This window comes from Cnephaeus nilssonii, assembly GCF_951640355.1.
Source record: "Cnephaeus nilssonii genome assembly, chromosome: 2".
Lineage (NCBI taxonomy): Eukaryota > Metazoa > Chordata > Mammalia > Chiroptera > Vespertilionidae > Cnephaeus > Cnephaeus nilssonii.
Window position 1 is genome coordinate 76,689,435 of NC_137073.1, and position 18,037 is coordinate 76,707,471.

At 38.1% G+C, this 18,037-nt stretch overlaps 1 protein-coding gene across 3 annotated transcripts; it reads left to right on the forward strand.

The window, feature by feature from the left end:
* Window positions 1-27: 27 nt before the first annotated feature.
* On the forward strand, window positions 28-10,689 carry ANKRA2 (ankyrin repeat family A member 2). Of its 3 annotated transcripts, none has more exons than XM_079793688.1 (9): window positions 28-512; window positions 2,831-3,222; window positions 3,883-4,041; window positions 5,823-5,888; window positions 7,798-7,895; window positions 8,378-8,503; window positions 8,809-8,875; window positions 9,589-9,669; window positions 10,208-10,689. In XM_079793688.1, exons 2-9 carry the CDS (start codon window positions 2,934-2,936, stop codon window positions 10,261-10,263), a joined length of 942 nt encoding a protein of 313 aa, XP_079649814.1. In that variant the 5' UTR covers window positions 28-512; window positions 2,831-2,933; the 3' UTR covers window positions 10,264-10,689. The 3 variants fall into 3 exon arrangements, with proteins under 3 accessions (XP_079649814.1, XP_079649815.1, XP_079649816.1); XM_079793689.1 differs by having other exon boundaries at window positions 28-373; XM_079793690.1 differs by lacking the exon at window positions 28-512 and having other exon boundaries at window positions 3,015-3,235.
* Window positions 10,690-18,037: the final 7,348 nt, after the last annotated feature.

Below are 18,037 nucleotides of genomic sequence, written 5' to 3' on the forward strand. Positions count from 1 at the left end.
GTGGGCGGGGCTTTCGGGAGGGGCGTGACCCAAGGGCGAGACTGGGCTTCGCTCCAGTCGCTCAGAGTGACCCACTGAAATGACCCCGTCCCTTTAGCGCTCGGGCGCCCAGCCCCGCGCAGCGCGGCGGCGGGAGAGGACCTGGCGAGCCTCCCGGCGGCCTGGACGCGGCGCGGTGTTTGCCCAGAAAGCGAAAGAAGAAATCGGAAGTGACGTCGCGGTCAAAACAAGCCGGGGCTGGAGGGCCTGTAGTGAATCTGTGGCCGCCGATGGGAAGGCCCCACTCGCTGTTGGCTGTCGAAGGTGGTCGCGAGGCCCTGCGCTCCCTCCCGGCGGGCCTCAGGCCCCCGCCCCCCGGACCCGCCCGCCGCGGGTGAGCCAGAGTGCCCGCCTGCTACCGGAGCCGCGCCGCGACGTCCCGGGCGGAGCTGGCGACGGAGCGGGCTTCCCTCCCCACCACAGTCTCCCCTGTAGCGGGCTCCAGTCCTGGGACGCCGGGACACCTGTCGCCTGTGAGGCATCATTCATTTTCATAGCACTCGCCTTTCCCTGTAGGACAGTTCCAGGGTTAGGGAGAACCGGGGCACCTGTTGCTGGCGGCCCCTGGGGACTGGTACCGTTGCCCACTTGATCTCGTTCGGCTCCCTCTCCCTCCCTCCCTCCCTGCGCCCTGGTAGATGGAGGTGATCTCAGCTATCCTGGGCCTTACCTGTTTTTCTCACCGCCTTCTCTTACCGATCATCTCCCCCCCCCCCCCCTACAATTCCAAATTTTGGCCTAACCAGTCAGCTTTGCTTCTCCTCTCCAGAGCAGTGCCAAGATTAGCATCCCATTTCTGCTCCTTCCTCCCCCAAGTACATTGGCACCCCTCCCTTCAGAGGCCCGGAGTTGCTTCTATAAACCCTGATTTATTACATGGAAGGTGTTTAGAGCTAGAAAGGCTATTCGACATGTTCCTTTCAACCATTTTTGTTTTATAGAGGAGTAAAACGAGTCTCGGAAGATTTTACATGTTTTGTCTGTCCAGGGTTGTACAGCTAGCTAGTAGTGATGTTGGGAATGGAACACCAGATGTAATCAGCACGTTTGTTGAGCATAATGCAGGGTCATTTCAGGATAGAAAAGAACATGAAGATGTTAAAGTGTAGATCAGAAAACATTTGTGGAGTACCTGATGGGACCAAGCACTGTTTTGTGTGCAAAGATTATTAGTAAGAGTAGTCCCCATCTTAGAGGAGTTTTCAGCTTGGGGGAGTTGAAATGGAAATTTTCAAGAGAATGATACATGCTGACATAGAAATACATGCAGGGTGCTGAGGGAGCTCAGGGGAGCTGCACTTAGGCCACCTCAGGGTAAGAGTCTGTAGGGCTGGCTCCCACCTGAAGAAACACCATTCATTCTTATTTTCTGCTCTGGTTTCCTTCTTTCCTTCTGCTGAAGGGTACTGACTTTGTTATCTGTTACTTCCTTTTTTAAAATTATTATTACAATGTGTTATTTCTTCAGCCTTTTCTGTCTTGGAAGTTTTGGATTAGTTTAGTGCTGCTTTATTTTAGTGGACAGTGTGATGGAGTCAGGAGAGCTGGATGGGTCCCTCATAATTCATGAGCTCCCATTTCCTCTTCTCTATGGTGGACATAATGACTACCTGCCCTGGCTACTCAATGGATTGTTATAAGGATCAATCTTGGAGAATGTTTATCAGTAAATGTGTGGTTTACCAACCTCTGCTTCGCTGTGATCCTAAGACAGTCTTCCATTTTAAATACCCTGCACCCTCTCAAAATTCTAAGAGGCAGGAAACTAACATGAAATAATTCATTGGATGTTATTGTTTTTATGTCTCAGTGATTATAATCTGCAACAATTATATATCTTGGAGTTCTTTTTTTTAGAACCAATCTTAGGTAAAATAGTGAATTTTCTCTTAAAATTATATTAAGGTCCATAGGGAATTGTCAATGATTACTGAAAACTAATTTTAAAATAATAGTAAATGGTGTACTTACAATCTATGCTTTGAGAGTCAACATTTTTTTAGTTCATGTCTTGATGACCTATATTTGGGGGAAAAAAAGTATTCTTAATATGTACTGCAAAGATTGAGATCCAAAAACTCTCCTTTGATCCTCATGTCCTAGAGATGCTAAAGCAAAGGAAGCCAATCTATAACTTCCACACTTTATTTTCAGAAAAACCTCTATTAATTTGGTAACATGCGATTTGAACAAAAACTGATAAAGAAATATATCTTCAGTTCATCATAACTGAAGCTTTGTAAAGTCTTTCACTATCCAGGAATCACGGCTATTGTGGATGCCAGTAGACTTGAGTACAAACATGAATGCTATCCTAAATTCAAACTGAGAGCCACTTACAAACATAGCATGCTAAAAAACGAACCTAAGGTGAGAGGTTAAAGTTTTCACATGAAAGTTTATTTTTTTCTTGTTAGCCTGATCTTTTATCCATTTGGCAATATTCAGGAATAGGAAAGGGGAGAAAAGTAATTAAAATTTGTTGGAACTTAGTGATGAAGGTGAAATGTTACTGTATTTCATTTGGTCTACCAGGATTCTGTGAGGTTAGTGGTGGTATCTCCATTTTACAAGTGAGGCTGAGACTTAGAGAGGCTGAGTAACTTGTACAGGTTCACTCAGCTAATAAATGGCAGAGCTTGGATTTATATCCAGGGTTCTCTACCTATGAACATTGTATGCTTTCTCTTATTAATAGGTGTTTATAAGAGCATTGTTTGCATACTTGATTGAAAATGATTATTTCATGCACTTTTACCTAAGTTGATATAATACTTTTAATTTCTTTCAGATTTTTTTATACCCAGATTTCAAGAATACACTGGATGACACTCTTAAAAAACCAAGAGAAATTATGAAGAAATGTTTTAATTATTGAAACTACAGTTGAAATCATGGCCACATCAGCAAATCTGGATCTTGGAGCCCAGCTGATAGTGGAAGAGTGTCCCAGCAGTTATAGTCTAACTGGCTTGCCAGACATTAAAATAGAACATCAGCTGGACTCAAATGCACAAGAAGGATCAGCTCAGGGTGTTGCCATGGGGATGAAATTCATATTGCCTAACCGATTTGATATGAACGTGTGTTCTCGATTTGTGAAGTCCTTAAATGAAGAGGATAGTAAAAATATTCAAGATCAGGTTAACTCGGACCTGGAGGTGGCATCTGTCCTATTTAAAGGTTGAAAGTTATGGTATAAATATCTGCATTTGTTTTGCTTTTGTTTATTTAGAGTGGTTTGTTTTGTTTTTTTCATTCCTTTCTGATCATGAGATTTTGAATTTAGGAAGAAATTTTGGAAGTCATCTTTTAATATGATTTTCTAAAATCTCACAGAAACCAAAATTAAATGACTTCATGTTGCATAATGTCCATAATTACATGTTGACTTTTTTTAATTTCTTGCTTAACTTTTGTTTATTTAGAAATTCTCTAATAAAGTTTCTATTATTCCTTTTTAAATCATAGTAGAAAAATATTATTGGTGTCTTTTACAAGTGAATTAGCTTAATATTCCTTATTCCATGAATATTTGATTAGCATTAGCTTCCTGTGTTTTAATTCAGTGAAATCTGTCATCATATTGTAGGTTTACTTTACAACAAGCTATTGAATAAAAACACTATTCCAAGAATAAATTGCTCAACATTAATACAAATTTTTTCTGGAACATTCACTCTCGTAGTACAGACTTTATGGCAAAAATAATTTAGTATCATTTGAGAAACAGTTGAAGATATACTTCATGTCTTTCGTTTTTAATGTAAATATTGACATAGAACTTAGAAATGCTTTGTCATTTCAATATTGTTTTAATGTGTTTAAATTTATTTTACTTAGCTGAATGCAATATCCATACATCTCCTTCCCCGGGAATCCAAGTAAGGCATGTCTACACTCCCTCTACAACAAAGCACTTCTCACCCATAAAACAGTCAACCACCTTAACCAACAAGCACAGAGGAAATGAGGTCTCAACCACACCTCTGTTAGCAAATTGTAAGTAGTTCCCACTGATGTATTCAACTCTTCTTGTTACTAATATAATGGTTTCAACAGTTTGGCTTTGAAACATATTTTCATTAAGTGCATATTTCATTTTGGAAAGCTGAAGTGATGTGCTCATAGTTTTAGTAACTTAAAACTTTTTTACATATTACTGCATATTCAAATAGTTCATAATTTATGTTTCTTTGTTTAAAACAAATACAGATTGAAATGTTAATTCTTAAAACCTTTATAGTCTACTATAAAAACAATGAGTTAGTCTAAACTTTGTGTGAAGTAAGATATTGTGAGTGTTTTTGTGTTTTTGGAGTGCCAGGCTTCACACTGTGCTTGTAAACTAGATTACTGACCCACGAGTTATTTGTACTAAAAACTGAGTGATTTCTACTGTAAGTTTTCGTTTGAATATAATAATGTAAATATGAAACTACCTTTTAAAAAATACTTTGAATCCACAATTTAAAAAAAAAATGTATATTCATTCTAGAAGAAATAAAATGAAGCTTTTCTATATAAACTATATTCTGTATAGTATGGGTAAATTAATGAGAGAAAACCAGTTAGCAATTTGATGTTAGGAACTATATGTGAGAATATAATGTAAATGTATCTATATCATAATGTATGGTAAAATATATATATCTTTACTTTGGAGGTATTAGATTCCTCCTGATTTTGAATCGCATGCTATAGCATGTGACTTACTCCACCTATTGGCCATTTCTGTTTTACTTGTACGTGCCTCCCAATTGCTTTCTTTCTGTATCAAAGGCCACCCAGTCATACCACTGCAGTCAAGGATCGAGTGATACTAATTTTTAATATGAACTCTCTTAGAACAGTGCCTATTTGATTTTGTTTAAAATAAAGAGATTGTCTTAAAATATTCCAACCGTAGAATTTTTGAGCTCAAAATATCTGGAGATCATGTGATTCATGTGCCTCATGTTACAGACAAAACTGTTTTATCAGTTATCTAAAGGACACATACCAAATTCACCACAACTAGGTCTGTACTCAAGAATTTACTCTCAAGTTCAGCTGTCATTTACCACCTCACTCCCAAAGTTAAGAAAAACCCATGGAGTCTTGAAATAATGATATTTGGGACTTCAGTGGATTGAATCAATGAAAAGACAAAAGGTGTGTCTTTGTCTGTTAGATCCTTCTTATAAGTTTGGAAAAGGGATGCCATTTTAAAAATGAAGTGCCTAAGCCATTTCTTTGATTGATAAAGTCAGTAACAATCTGCACTGATAGTAATTAATGATAACAATATGCATATTCATTGATAATTAATAACACTTTGCAGATATCAGAATTACCTTAAAAGAGTCAATTCTCAGATACAGAATGACTACTTGCAGTGTTAGGGTATATTTTATTAATCCTCACCTGAGGATATTTTTCCATTGATTTTTAGGGAGAGTGGAAGAGAAAGGGAAAGACAGAGAGAAACATCAATATGAGAGAAACATATCGATAGGTTGCCTCCTGCACAAGCCCTGACCAGGGCCTGTGCGGGGGAGGAGCCTGCAACCAAGGTACATGCCCTTGACTAGAATCGAACCTGGGACCCTTTGGTCCTCAGGTGGACGCTCTATCCACTGATCCAAACCAGCTAGGTTAAGGTATATTTTAGTTAGACTTTTTAAATCAATAAAATGATAGATTTTGTCGTGGAAAAGAAAATTGCTGCACAAACATGAGCAATGAGATTATGAAAGTGTACCCTACATATATACATGAAGCTTTTTATGGTATTGTTTCAGCTTTATCTGTTCACCAGTTAGCTGCTCAGGGAGAGATGCTCTACCTGGCTACTCGTATTGAACAAGGTAATAGCCTATTTGTTAAAATATATTTAAAACAAATTTAATAGGATTTAGTAGAGTTGTTATTTTTTTCTTTTTATACAGGAAAGTATAAAGATAAAAAAAAGGTGTGTAATCTTACCAGGCATGTAATTTTTTTAAGTACTCTAATGTATAAAAGTTATAGCTTCTCTTACCAGCCTAGCCTTTTCCCCAAAAGCAAATATAATTTTCTTACATTTTCAGAAAACATTTCCGTTTATATTTGGAGTTGTATGTGAGAATGCGTATGTGCTTTTTCTTATTTACACTAGAGGAAAAATACTGCCCTTTATTTGTCACTTAAAATTTTGGAAATCTTTCCATATAAGCACATAAGATCTATTTTATTCTTTTTGTAGGTCCAGATTTTGCATTGTATTGCATATACATATACCTTGTTTTTCATTTTTTAACTAGTCCCCCGGGTGGTGGTTGATTCTGTTTGTTGCTATTATGTAACAATGTTGTTGGCATTCTTTTTAAGTATATCCATAGGTAAATTTCTTCAAGAATATTTGCTAGGTTAAAAGGTATATGAATTTTTCTATTTATTGCCAGATGTTTGTCTTATCTTCACACCAGAGTTAGAATTTCTATTTCCCCATACCCTCACTGATACAAGATATTATCAGACTAATTTAAAAAATAGCATCTCATACTGGTTTTGTTTACATTTTTTAAATTATGGCATACTTGAATTTCCTTTTGTGTTTATTTCTGTGAACCCTTATAAAAATTAAAGAAATTTGCTTTTTGTTGTTTATGTTACATATTTTTTCCAGTCTGTCATTTTTCCTTTGACTTGGATATTTTTCAAACAAACGCTTAACATTTGAATAAAAATACTTTTTAAGCAGTAAATTTATTTTTTTCTTTGTGACTTCTCAGTTTTATGTCCTGCTTAGAAAAGATTTCGTACTCTAAAATTATAAATAAATTCATTCATGTCTTATCTAGAACTTCTGTAGTTTTCTCTTTACATATCAATTTTTGACACATATAAAATATGTTTTGGTATAATGAGATAAAGATCAAACTTTACATTTATTTTCATTTTCCAAGAAGTTAGACAATTGTCCCAACTTTACTGATTGAACACAGTGTGCATGATAAAAGATGTTTATTTTTTAATCATCTTTTATAAGAAAGTTTACTTCATCATTATGTTTCTGTTTGTTTATAAATATTTGAAGATTTCATCCTCAAGCTACTAAATAAATTTAGGGGGAAAACTGTGGCCTTTATAACTAGTAGACTGAATCTAGGGGATAAAATGGGATTCAAGGCAGAATTACATGTACTGTCTTTCAACGTATTCAGTCTTCACATATTATTTTAGCAAACCACCAAGAATGAATGAAATTCAAATGCAGCAATGTTAGTTATAGACTAGAAGATAGCTTTAATAAGATTTTGTAGTTTTTATAATAGTATATATTTATGTAATGCTAAGGACTATTATATAAGCTACACGTTGAGATAAGTAAGGTATTATTCTGTGTATTGGAGAAATTAAGTGACATGCCCAGAATAACACTTTTAGAAAATGACACAGGCAGGATTCAAACTCTGGTCTCCTAATTACCAGCCCAGTGTTCTATGGATTACCTTGTACCTAACATTATATATGTCATGTCTGGTAGTTAAAGTATATATGTTATACTTTAAATAACATGCTATTTGAACTTAATTGTATACATGGAGGCATATTTTAATACAGTCAGAGTGCAAATTATAGCAACATATAACAGGACTTCAGTGAACAAAAGTCAGCACAAAGTGATCCTCGTTGAGTAACATAACCAACTTTTTAGAATGCCAGTATTTTCATAGTGATATTAATATGTGGTTGTTAAATTAGATCACAAAAAATTGCTTTTCTTTTAAATAGAAAATGTTATCAATCACACGGATGAAGAAGGATTTACTCCTCTGATGTGGGCTGCAGCACACGGGCAAATAGCTGTGGTAGAGTTTCTACTTCAGAATGTAAGGAAAATGCCTCAGAAAATGTATATGTACAGTTACTTAAATTCAGTTAAGTCTTTAGTAAAGTTTTGGTATCTCCAGCCAACTAGATATAATGGTAGAGGATCCAAACAATTTCTAAATGCTTATCACATTCTTGTGGAACTTGGATCTAGTTGGGCAGGCAAGATTAGTCATACATGAAGCAGTGAGAGATCATTTAAAGCCCAGCCCCTCTAAGTGCAAGGGGAACAAAAGTACTGTCAGCCTGTAGGAGAAGCTTCATAGAGGAGATGTCATTTGACTCCAGGGTGAAAGCATAGTTAGGGTTGAGATAGAAGCATCCAGACAACCTTGATAACAAGAGCATCTATGAATAGAAGTTTGCGTTATTTCTTTATTAACCCCAGGACATTACCTGACCTAAGTGTTGAACTGTAATTATGATTGACAGAAACAACAATATTCTTGTTTAAATGAATTGAAGAGTCTTGTATCTCCAGGGTGCTGATCCCCAGCTTTTAGGAAAAGGTCGCGAAAGTGCACTGTCTCTGGCGTGCAGTAAAGGCTACACAGATATTGTCAAAATGCTGCTTGATTGTGGAGTTGATGTAAATGAATACGATTGGGTGAGTCTGTGACACTGATTTTTAAATTAGTATAACAAACTCTAGGATTTATTTGGTTTTGGAAGACATAATAAAGTTTAGTAAATACTTGGAAGAATAATTCATTAACTTAATTAAACACCTGGAAGAAAAAGTTAATATCATAAACTCTGTTACTAATTCTGATTTAAGTATTCTTCACAAAATATTAAAATTACCTTAAACTACATTTACATGCCCAATTCTTCGTAAAACTTCTCACAGCAGCATTAAATTCTTCAAATCTTGCTCACCTTAGAAAACGAAATCACCTTTTTCTTTTGTAGAATGGAGGCACACCTTTGCTTTATGCTGTACATGGGAATCATGTGAAATGTGTAAAAATGCTCTTGGGTAAGCAGATAAAAATGAAAATATTTAGAAAATGCCATGAGGACTTTATTTTACTTTTTAATGGTTTATAGGGGGTGGAGGGGGGAAGGGGAGAGAGAGAAAGAGACATTGATTTGTTGTTCCAGTTATTGAGGCATTCATTGATTGATTCTTGTATGTGTCCTGACCGAAGATTGAACCTGCAACCTTGGTGTAGCGGGACAATGCTCAGTCTAACCAACTGAGCTACTCAGCCAGGGCTGACTTGGCCTCCTGTGGTGTGACTCAGCAGAATCATTAATTACTGTTAACTGCAGTAATCCTGCTGCTGTTCACTGTGGTGCACCTGCTACCAGAGCTTTGCCCGTGTGAGAGGCAGCTCCATCACACAGCAGGCCTGCAATTGGAGCATCTGTCCTGGTTGCTTTCCTCTGGAATCACATGTGAATCCATGCTTGTTTTCTCTGTCTGCGGAATCTTTGTGCATAAGTTCTGTCTCTGGTTGTTTGTGAGTTGCAGCTGCTCTAGAGGATGCCCGTTGGTTTGAAGGGTCTTCCTTTCGGACAACCGAAGTGAATTCTGTGCAGTCCATGTGCTCTGGTCTTTGTCAGGCCATCCTGCAGATGCTCTCTAAATTTGCTGAAAATCTGTCTTGCTATTTGCACATGAGTCAGTAATAGACAAACATATCCGCATTTTCATTTATTTAAGTAGATTTTTCTATTTTGGTGTAGAAAATGGAGCTGACCCAACAATAGAAACCGACTCTGGATATAATTCTATGGACTTGGCTGTAGCCCTGGGCTATAGAAGTGGTAAGTATTTTAGAATAATGCTCAGCTTTCATTTTAGTAAAGCTCTGTAAATACTACAAACCATTTTCATGGCTGTAGTCGTAGAACATTGAATGTTACCCTAACTGCTCACATGTACTTTTAACTGTGGGCAAAATCAACAAATTCCTACAGAGTCTAGAAATGAACTTGTTACTATTACTTTTTACCAGCCCCAATAATTAGCTGCTGGAAGATAAGTACACACCTATTTACAAGATGTGTTTCATATTTTTATAGCCAACTATAAAATGTTCTTATAGTTGCCTTTTTCTAGTTCCTCAGAACAACCTTATATTCTGAATTCTCCTTCAGTTTCAAAATTCAAAAACCAAGAACTGAAAATTCAGTGATTTGGTCAATTACTAAGTCAGTGAAACTAAATGTTAAGTGTATTTAAGTATCTACTTAGAAATAACTTTATTTTAGGAAAAAGTTTGGGATGTTAAGTTGAATTTGATAATTCTTTTAAAAAATGTTAAATCAACATGCTATGGTCTTGATCACCTATCTGTTCTAGTTCAACAGGTTATTGAGTCACATCTATTGAAGCTGCTTCAAAACATCAAGGAGTAGACAGAGTCGTCAGAAAGTATTATCTGCCCTTCCCTTTACTTTTTGGCCCTTATAAATGATAGTTCTGTTTACTTATAAGTTTTTACCTCAGTTGCAATATTTACTGATTTCTACTAAGTTTTAATAAATATTCTTCTGAGTAATTCACTGGTTTATAATAAAATTAATGTAAATGCTTTTTTATAAATGTGTTTTATGGCATATTTAAAATTATAAATTAATGTTTTGTGGCATGTAAATTTTTATGGTACAGATAGTTATCTGTCTTTGTATCAAGTGCTGTAATTTAACATTTTCAGAAATTATTATACCCTATTCATCTGTACTCTTGTATTAACTCATTGACTTTATATAGGGTTTGCTATAAATCCATGGGAAAAAATGTTATTATTGAATTAAAAGTGCACAGTGTGATTGTTTACAAGATGTTATAAGTAAATAAAGTACATTTTCTGTTAGTTTGCATGCTAGTTTTTTTTTAATTATATAAGGTTATTAAGAGATTCCTTTAGGATTTTTAGTCTAACCTGTCTGTCCTTCCAGGGCACTCCATTAGATCAAACAAGATAATTAAAAGAAGTTGAATATAACTCAGTCAACAAAGATTTATTGATTGTCATTTCTAGAAGGATATTTAGAATATTTTTCTCTTGATCACAAGAAGACTGATCTTGTTAGGTTTGCCCTGATTATTTACACACACACAGCATTTTAATCATATAGGTAGGCCTCAAGTTTTCTCTGCAAAACTAGAGAAATGAATTAGGCCAAAAATTTACCCTCTCTTCAGAAACTTTCGAAAGGGGTCTCAGACTTTTTTTTTTTTTTAATATGTATTTTATTGATTTTTTATAGAGAGGAAGAGAGGGATAGAGAGTTAGAAACATCAATCAGCTGCCTCCTGCACACTCCCCACTGGGGATGTGCCCGCAACCAAGGTACATGCCCTTGACAGGAATCAAACCTGGGACCCTTCAGTCCGCAGGCCAGCGTTCTATCCACTGAGCCAAACCGGTTTCGGCGGGTCTCAGACTTTTAACAGCCTAGATTATTTGCTCCCCTATTCCAAGGACATGGGACTAAGCCCAAGAAAATCTTTCCACCAGATTTCACCTACAGTATCACTGAATTGGGGTAAATTTCTCCCTTCTTGAGGTCTGCAAAATTTGCTAAGATCCTCGGCTTTCCAGGAAGTGACCTTCGTCACCACCAGTCAGATCGGGACCTAGAGGCTGGCACCAGGCCAGTTTTCGGGGGAGGGTTTTGTTGGCACTAACTCCACAGATAAAGTGAACCCTTTGTTCCTTAATATGGACTTCTTATACCTGACTAAGAGCATTGTTCTCAAATATAGCCCTTGGGTATGGCTTTGTTTGAACAATCTATTTGTCTAATTATATCTTGGTAAAAAGGACAGATTCTTAGTGAATCTATGCTAATAACTATTTTGTCATGAAAAGTAAGGAGAGTCACTGAAAAGTATTTGTTTCTGAATTCTGAGGACATCAGAAAGAATCAAACACCATTTTTTAAAATGTCATTTCAGTTTCCTGATGCATAGCCTATTAAATTGAAGGTTAGAGATAGCTTACCAAGAGAGAGAAAGGGGATCTGTATGAGAGTTATGACCGAATGACTGGAACGACAGGAATGACCAGTCGACTAATCGCTATGATGCGCACTGACCACCGGAGATCAGACGCTCAACGCAGGAGCTGCCCCCTGGTGATCACTGCTCTCCCACAGCCAACCTCCCCTGACCCCTCCCCCCAGCCAGCCGGCCTTCCAACCAGCCGGCCAACCTCCTGCTGGCTGGCCAGCCCCCTGATAGGCCTCAATCACAGGCCAGGCCAAGGGACCCCACCAATGCACAAATTCGTACACCAGGCCTCTATTAGTATAATAAATACATAAACCAGTAACATAGTTGTTTATCATTATCAACTGGTAGGTGCCATACATAATTGTATATACTATATTTTTATATGACTAGCAACGCAATAGGTTTATTTATACCAGGGGTCCTCAAACTTTTTAAACGGGGCCAGTTCACTGCCCCTCAGACCATTGGAGGGCCGGACTATAGTTTAAAAAAAACTATGAACAAATTCCTATGCACACTGCACATAGCTTATTTTGAAGTAAAAAAACAAAACGGCAAAAACACCCACATGTGGCCTGTGGGCCGTAGTTTGAGGACGCCTGATTTACACCAACATGACAACAGGTGAGGAATGCTTTGCATTGCGACGTCCTGACATCACCACAGCTGCGCTGCGAGGTCACTGCGCTGTAGGAATTTTTCAGCTCCATTATAATCTTATAGGACACCATTGTATATATGGTCCCATGTTAACCGAAATGTTTTATCCCGCATTCAAGATAAATACATAGAAATATTATTTTTTAAAACCAAAATTATTACTCTAGAAGGAGATAAACTCACACAATGCAGAGAAGTTATTCTGGTGAGACCTGGAATTTCTACTAACTATGCAGATTACGTTAAAGGTAAAGAATGACCTTTACTGCCACTAGTTAATGCTCAAGGCCAGCAAGAAAACAAAAATTGCAGCTTTGCATTATTGTAAAATTTGTTAGTAAAGATTTTGTCGTCTTCTTTATTTTCCCTTAAATCATCTTGCATATAAAAATTTGCCGAAATTCTAAAATATTTATATAGCTTCTTTCAGACTGAGGTGAGATAAGCCAAGATGTTGGGGGCTAATTCCAGCAGGTTATAAATGCAAGAAGTTCATCAAAAGGTTGGTGGACTTTGAGGCTTCAGCAGGGCTGAAGATACATATTATTGCCTGCTGGAATAGCTGAAAGCATTTCCCCAAATCTGAAAATCTGCATATATTATTTCCTGCATATGTTATTTAAAAAATAAACTATTTTTCTATAAGCCAATCAGAGCAATGCTTCTTTAATTTAAGAGACCCTGTGTTTTTTTGGCACCCTCCAGTGTTAGGAAAGTATTTCATATTTGCACAAGGGAAGTGAAGGCTTTTCTCAGGTACAGACTTGCAGACACAAGGGCGTGGAGACTGCATAGCTTCAGATTGTTAACGAAAAAAAAACATTGAAACCTGTAAAGAATTTTGTGAGTTTATTTGAGCCAAACTGTCGACATATGCCGGGAAGCAGAACCTCAATGAATTGAGATAATGCTCCGTAGACTGCAGGGTTACATCTATATTTATACATTGAAATCAAAGGAAAGGGACGTAGGTGAGTTACATGAAGTCCATTGGTGACAGATTAGGGAGGTGGGACAAAGCAAAGCGGGGAAACCTCTGGGATAGGGTGAAAAGTGAAATGATGGACATGTGCTTCTCTTACAGAGATGGATACAGGATACTTTAACGTAATTAACAGTTGACAATTAACTTGATAACAATGAGGGAATGTCCCGGTGCCATTGTTGTGCCCTGAGGGGTCCGGGGTAAAGGAAGTTACAAGTTACCCAGACATCTCACAGACATCTCACAGATATGTTATCTTAGAGGCAAAAAGGCAAATGGGCTCAGTAAAGAAGATCTAAGTTGATCTTTGTCAGAGAAGATATCGGACTAGGACATGACTACCCACTATAACCTGTTTGTAGTTAAATATTTAATTTTCAAACCATCCTTTGTGGTTATTCCAGGTCTCTGAGTTTGTAAGACTGCCACGCAGGCCTCCCCTGAGCTTGTCAGGTTAGCATGTGGCTCCTTTCGTCCACAAGATCTACAACTAAGTCGGAAGTAAACCTGAAACAAAAACTTAGTTCTTTTCCTTTTCAGTGAGCACATGATTCTTAATTGATGTGAGATTACAAATAGAAAAATCAAAAAACAAAACAGAATGAAAAGACTAATAAATTGGATTCTCTGTCATTTCTCACCCAACAGAGTACAGGTCTTCATTATGTATCCAATAGACATTACCAGATAAACCATAAAATCATCACTGCCACCAAACCATAAAATCATCACAAGCCCCCAAATCATCACTGCCACCAATGTTTACCAACTCCTTGAAGGTGTACAAACCAGAAATAAAAACAAGTGCATAATATCAGTAGAAAGGGAAAAAAAGAATTAGAGAGTCAGAAAAGTTAAAATTCTGTTGGCATTCAGAATCCCATGCAGAAGCCAAGAAGAGCCGTTTGGGCAAATCAATTTGTCTCCACCAGGTTAATCCTCTCAGCCATCTCACTATATGAACTTCAAAACTGGTGAAATGTAATTTTTCAAAATGTTATATGACTCATACAATAAAATAAGCTTGTGACAAAGACTTTATTCAACTTATTAATATAAAAAATGAAAACTGTCTTCAAGAACAGTCGAGAAGCTGAGCATTTTTGGCAACATTGAGATCAGATTGCTGGGTTCTGCACAGATCTGGCTAATGTCCAACATAAATTGTCAATTGGGGGATCTTTTCCACAAGTCAGAAATTATGTTATTTCTACAAGTCAGAAATTACCAGACACAAATATCCAAATTAACATGTAACTTCACTAAGTCTGGGACCCTTAATAAATAGTAAATGGTAAATCAGAACATTGGGTAGCCTTCATCTCATAGGACATCGATCATAGGACATCGAAAAGACAAGTGGCCATGACCTTTCTAATACTTCAGTGAAAGCCAGCCTGAGATTATGGTAATTGCCTTGTAATCACTCTTCTTTCATCAGCTGAGAAGCAAACTGATAGAGGTGTCCACATGTTGGTGACAACCTTCTCTTACATCACCCTTCTGACTAGACTACATGATTACCTTCACAGTGAAAAAAGCTGTGAACTGAAGATCTGAATGAAAAAGATTAATCATTTTAATATTCTTGAACTTTAAAAATATATTGCCAATAGCTTGAAAATGTATATTTTTAAAGAAAAATGTAGTAGATGATGTTAACCATTAAACTATAAAGTTTGTAGCTTTGGATTTTCTTTGAAATGCCGGTAGCCTGCTGATTTTTAGAAAATGTTCTGTGTGATATCATTATTGTACTTTTTTATCTTTATACATACAAACAGTTACATGCTTAAGTGTTTATTACAACAAGCTGGCTATATATATACATACATTATATATATTTAGATATTTTCTGCAAGTTACATCATTGAACATTTAAGTTTGCAGTGGGTGACATTGAATATATTCATATCTGTTGAGTGAGTTTTACAAATAGTTGTAAAGTGAGAAAAAAATAGCATGAAAAGCAGAACAAACTCTGGCTATTATAAAATCTTTAAATTAAGTGTTCTTTCCTTTAATATTCAATTATTTTCCTGTGACAAGCCTTCTCATATTGTCATGCCTAGTGAGAGCTTCCACAGTTTACCCTTACTCCTTTATAGTGGATTCTGTTGATAAAACTCAAAATGGTAGCAGGAACCTTTCACAATTTTTATTGTTTAGAAAGTTTTGCACTATGTGCATATTGGTTTTTAAATACAATAAAGATATGAAAAAGGACTGTAATGTGATTGAAATGTTTTAAGTGTGCGTGTTGACAGGAAGTGCGATCATTTAAGAAAAGGGGTACAACCCAAAGAGATTTGAGTAAATGTTCTTTGATTAAAGTAAACCCCAAAGGTTTCTCCTGTCCTTTGCATGGTTTTCCTCTTCACACAGTGAAGCCTTCTCTGTTAGAGTGGGAGCTGTGTGGTCCTCGCCGTGTGCACAGGAACTAAATCCACCTGCACTGCTACCGTGCCAGTGACGGGAGGCAAGAAACTCTATTATCTGTGTCTGAAATCTCAATCAGACACAATTATTACACTGAGAATAGACCGGTGCAAACTCCTTGCTTGCTGAGTTCTCCTCTCTGTGAAGTGGGGCACAGACCACTATAGATACCTTTGCCCCACTTCTTTTATGAACACAAATTCAGTGAAATTGCTCTCCATTCAGACAGATTCGCTCATATTGCTTTACAAGCCTGAGAAGCATCATAAATTTTTAGGTATTTTTGTTCATTTCCCTTCTCACATCCACTGAGAATAGTTGGGTAAAAGCCCAGCGACCAGAATGGCGGAACAGCTGGTGGCTATGACACACACTGCGGCACCCAACCGTCCTGATCCGGGCCTGATCAACCCCCAGTCGGCCCCCAACACCCCGATTGGGGGGCAGGACCAGCCCGGCCAACTGCCCGCAGCCCCTCCTCCCTGCCAGCCCGGCCCAATGGGCCCCCATTGGGGCAGGCCAGCCGGACCTCACCCGTGCATGAATGCGTGCACCGGGCCTCTAGTATATATATATTACATATCCCAAAGTCAATTCTTAGAAAGCATCCTAAATATCTTTTTGGTGCTCAGTTGATCTTTTGTTCACCATCTCTTTTCTAAAAGGTCAAATGTTTGAGACAAGATATTTTCCCTAACAGTCATTCAGGAATAAATGTCCTTCAGCACCCACTTATTCAGCCCGTACCCTGTACGAGATTTGGCTGGTCCCTGAGAATGCAGTGGAGACCACACAGATTTGGTGCCCTGCCCTGCCCTGCAGACCCCACATAGTGAACCTGGCTCCAGGGCCAGTTTGGCTTTGCTCAAAAGTATCTCTCCTCTTCCCATACATCCTGAGGACAAGTTAAAAATATTGTATGCTAACAGACCTGTTCAAGCCTTTAATATGCCTGTCAGTGGGTTTCTCATATGCTAATTGTTCTGCGGGTTTAACAATGGTCCTCATTATTGGCACATCAGAAGCCTCTGTGCCCTGGGAGAATCAGAGGGCTGAGGAGGGTGAAAGCAAGTTCCACTCCAAGGTCAATTGGTTTTCAACTGAGGATGCACAGTGGAATCATCTGGAGAAGTTTAGAAAACACTGAGGCCTGGCTCTCCCCTGGAGGCTCTGGTGCATCAGTCTGGGTTGGGGACATGTAACAGCTTCCCAGGTAATTCTCATGTACAGTGAATGTTGACAATCACTGCTGTAGGGACAAATAGCTCCTGGCTGGTGGAACCAGTACATTACAAAGCACATGCTAAACAGTTGCCTCTCACAGTGCCACCTTCTCTACAAAAGAAACTTATGAAATCATGATCTGTTGGTACCTGCCATGATTTTTTTTTTTTGTAAAGATAAACATGCTCCCCTTTAAGCCTATGTGCCAAAGAATTTCAAAATACTAATCTTACTTATTGTGAGTAATTCACCTTTTGTCACTCGATGAGATGGCAGTTGTGACTGAGTCCCTTATTTATCTGTGTTTCTGAAAGAGCCCGTTTCTGATGCCTCACAATTGTTTACGTTCCTTGCTTACCTTTTGGATAAAAGAGTCCTGAACATCCAGGACAACAGTTTGTACCAACCAATGCCAAAGAGGCTTCTTGTTATTCCTTTGCTCTAGGATTTCCTTCGGGAGCCAGGTGTTGACTGGGCAGAACTCATGCCAGCTCCCAGAGTTCACCCACAGAGCCAGGTAACCCACCCTCGTAATGCATGTCTGTTAGGGAAACTTCCCTCTCCCCTCTTACTTGGCTGTCCTGGTGTTTGCCCTGCTACCAAGGAGACTGTCAACCAGAACGAGGTCAATGGTGTGTGGCCCTGTCTCAGGTCCCTCAGCCGCTTCAGGCTGTCCAATTCGAACAAAGAGCCCACTCACCCAACTGTGCCAGAGTTTGGCCTCACTGCCCTTTCCCAAGAATAAACCAGTCTCTTTGGCATTGTAGACGTTTCTTTAGAAGATGATGTTGCCTTGCCTATATTGATGAGACGTTAGAGGGCCCTCCCCAAGAGAGCCTTGTGTACTTGGTCAGTTTTCACAC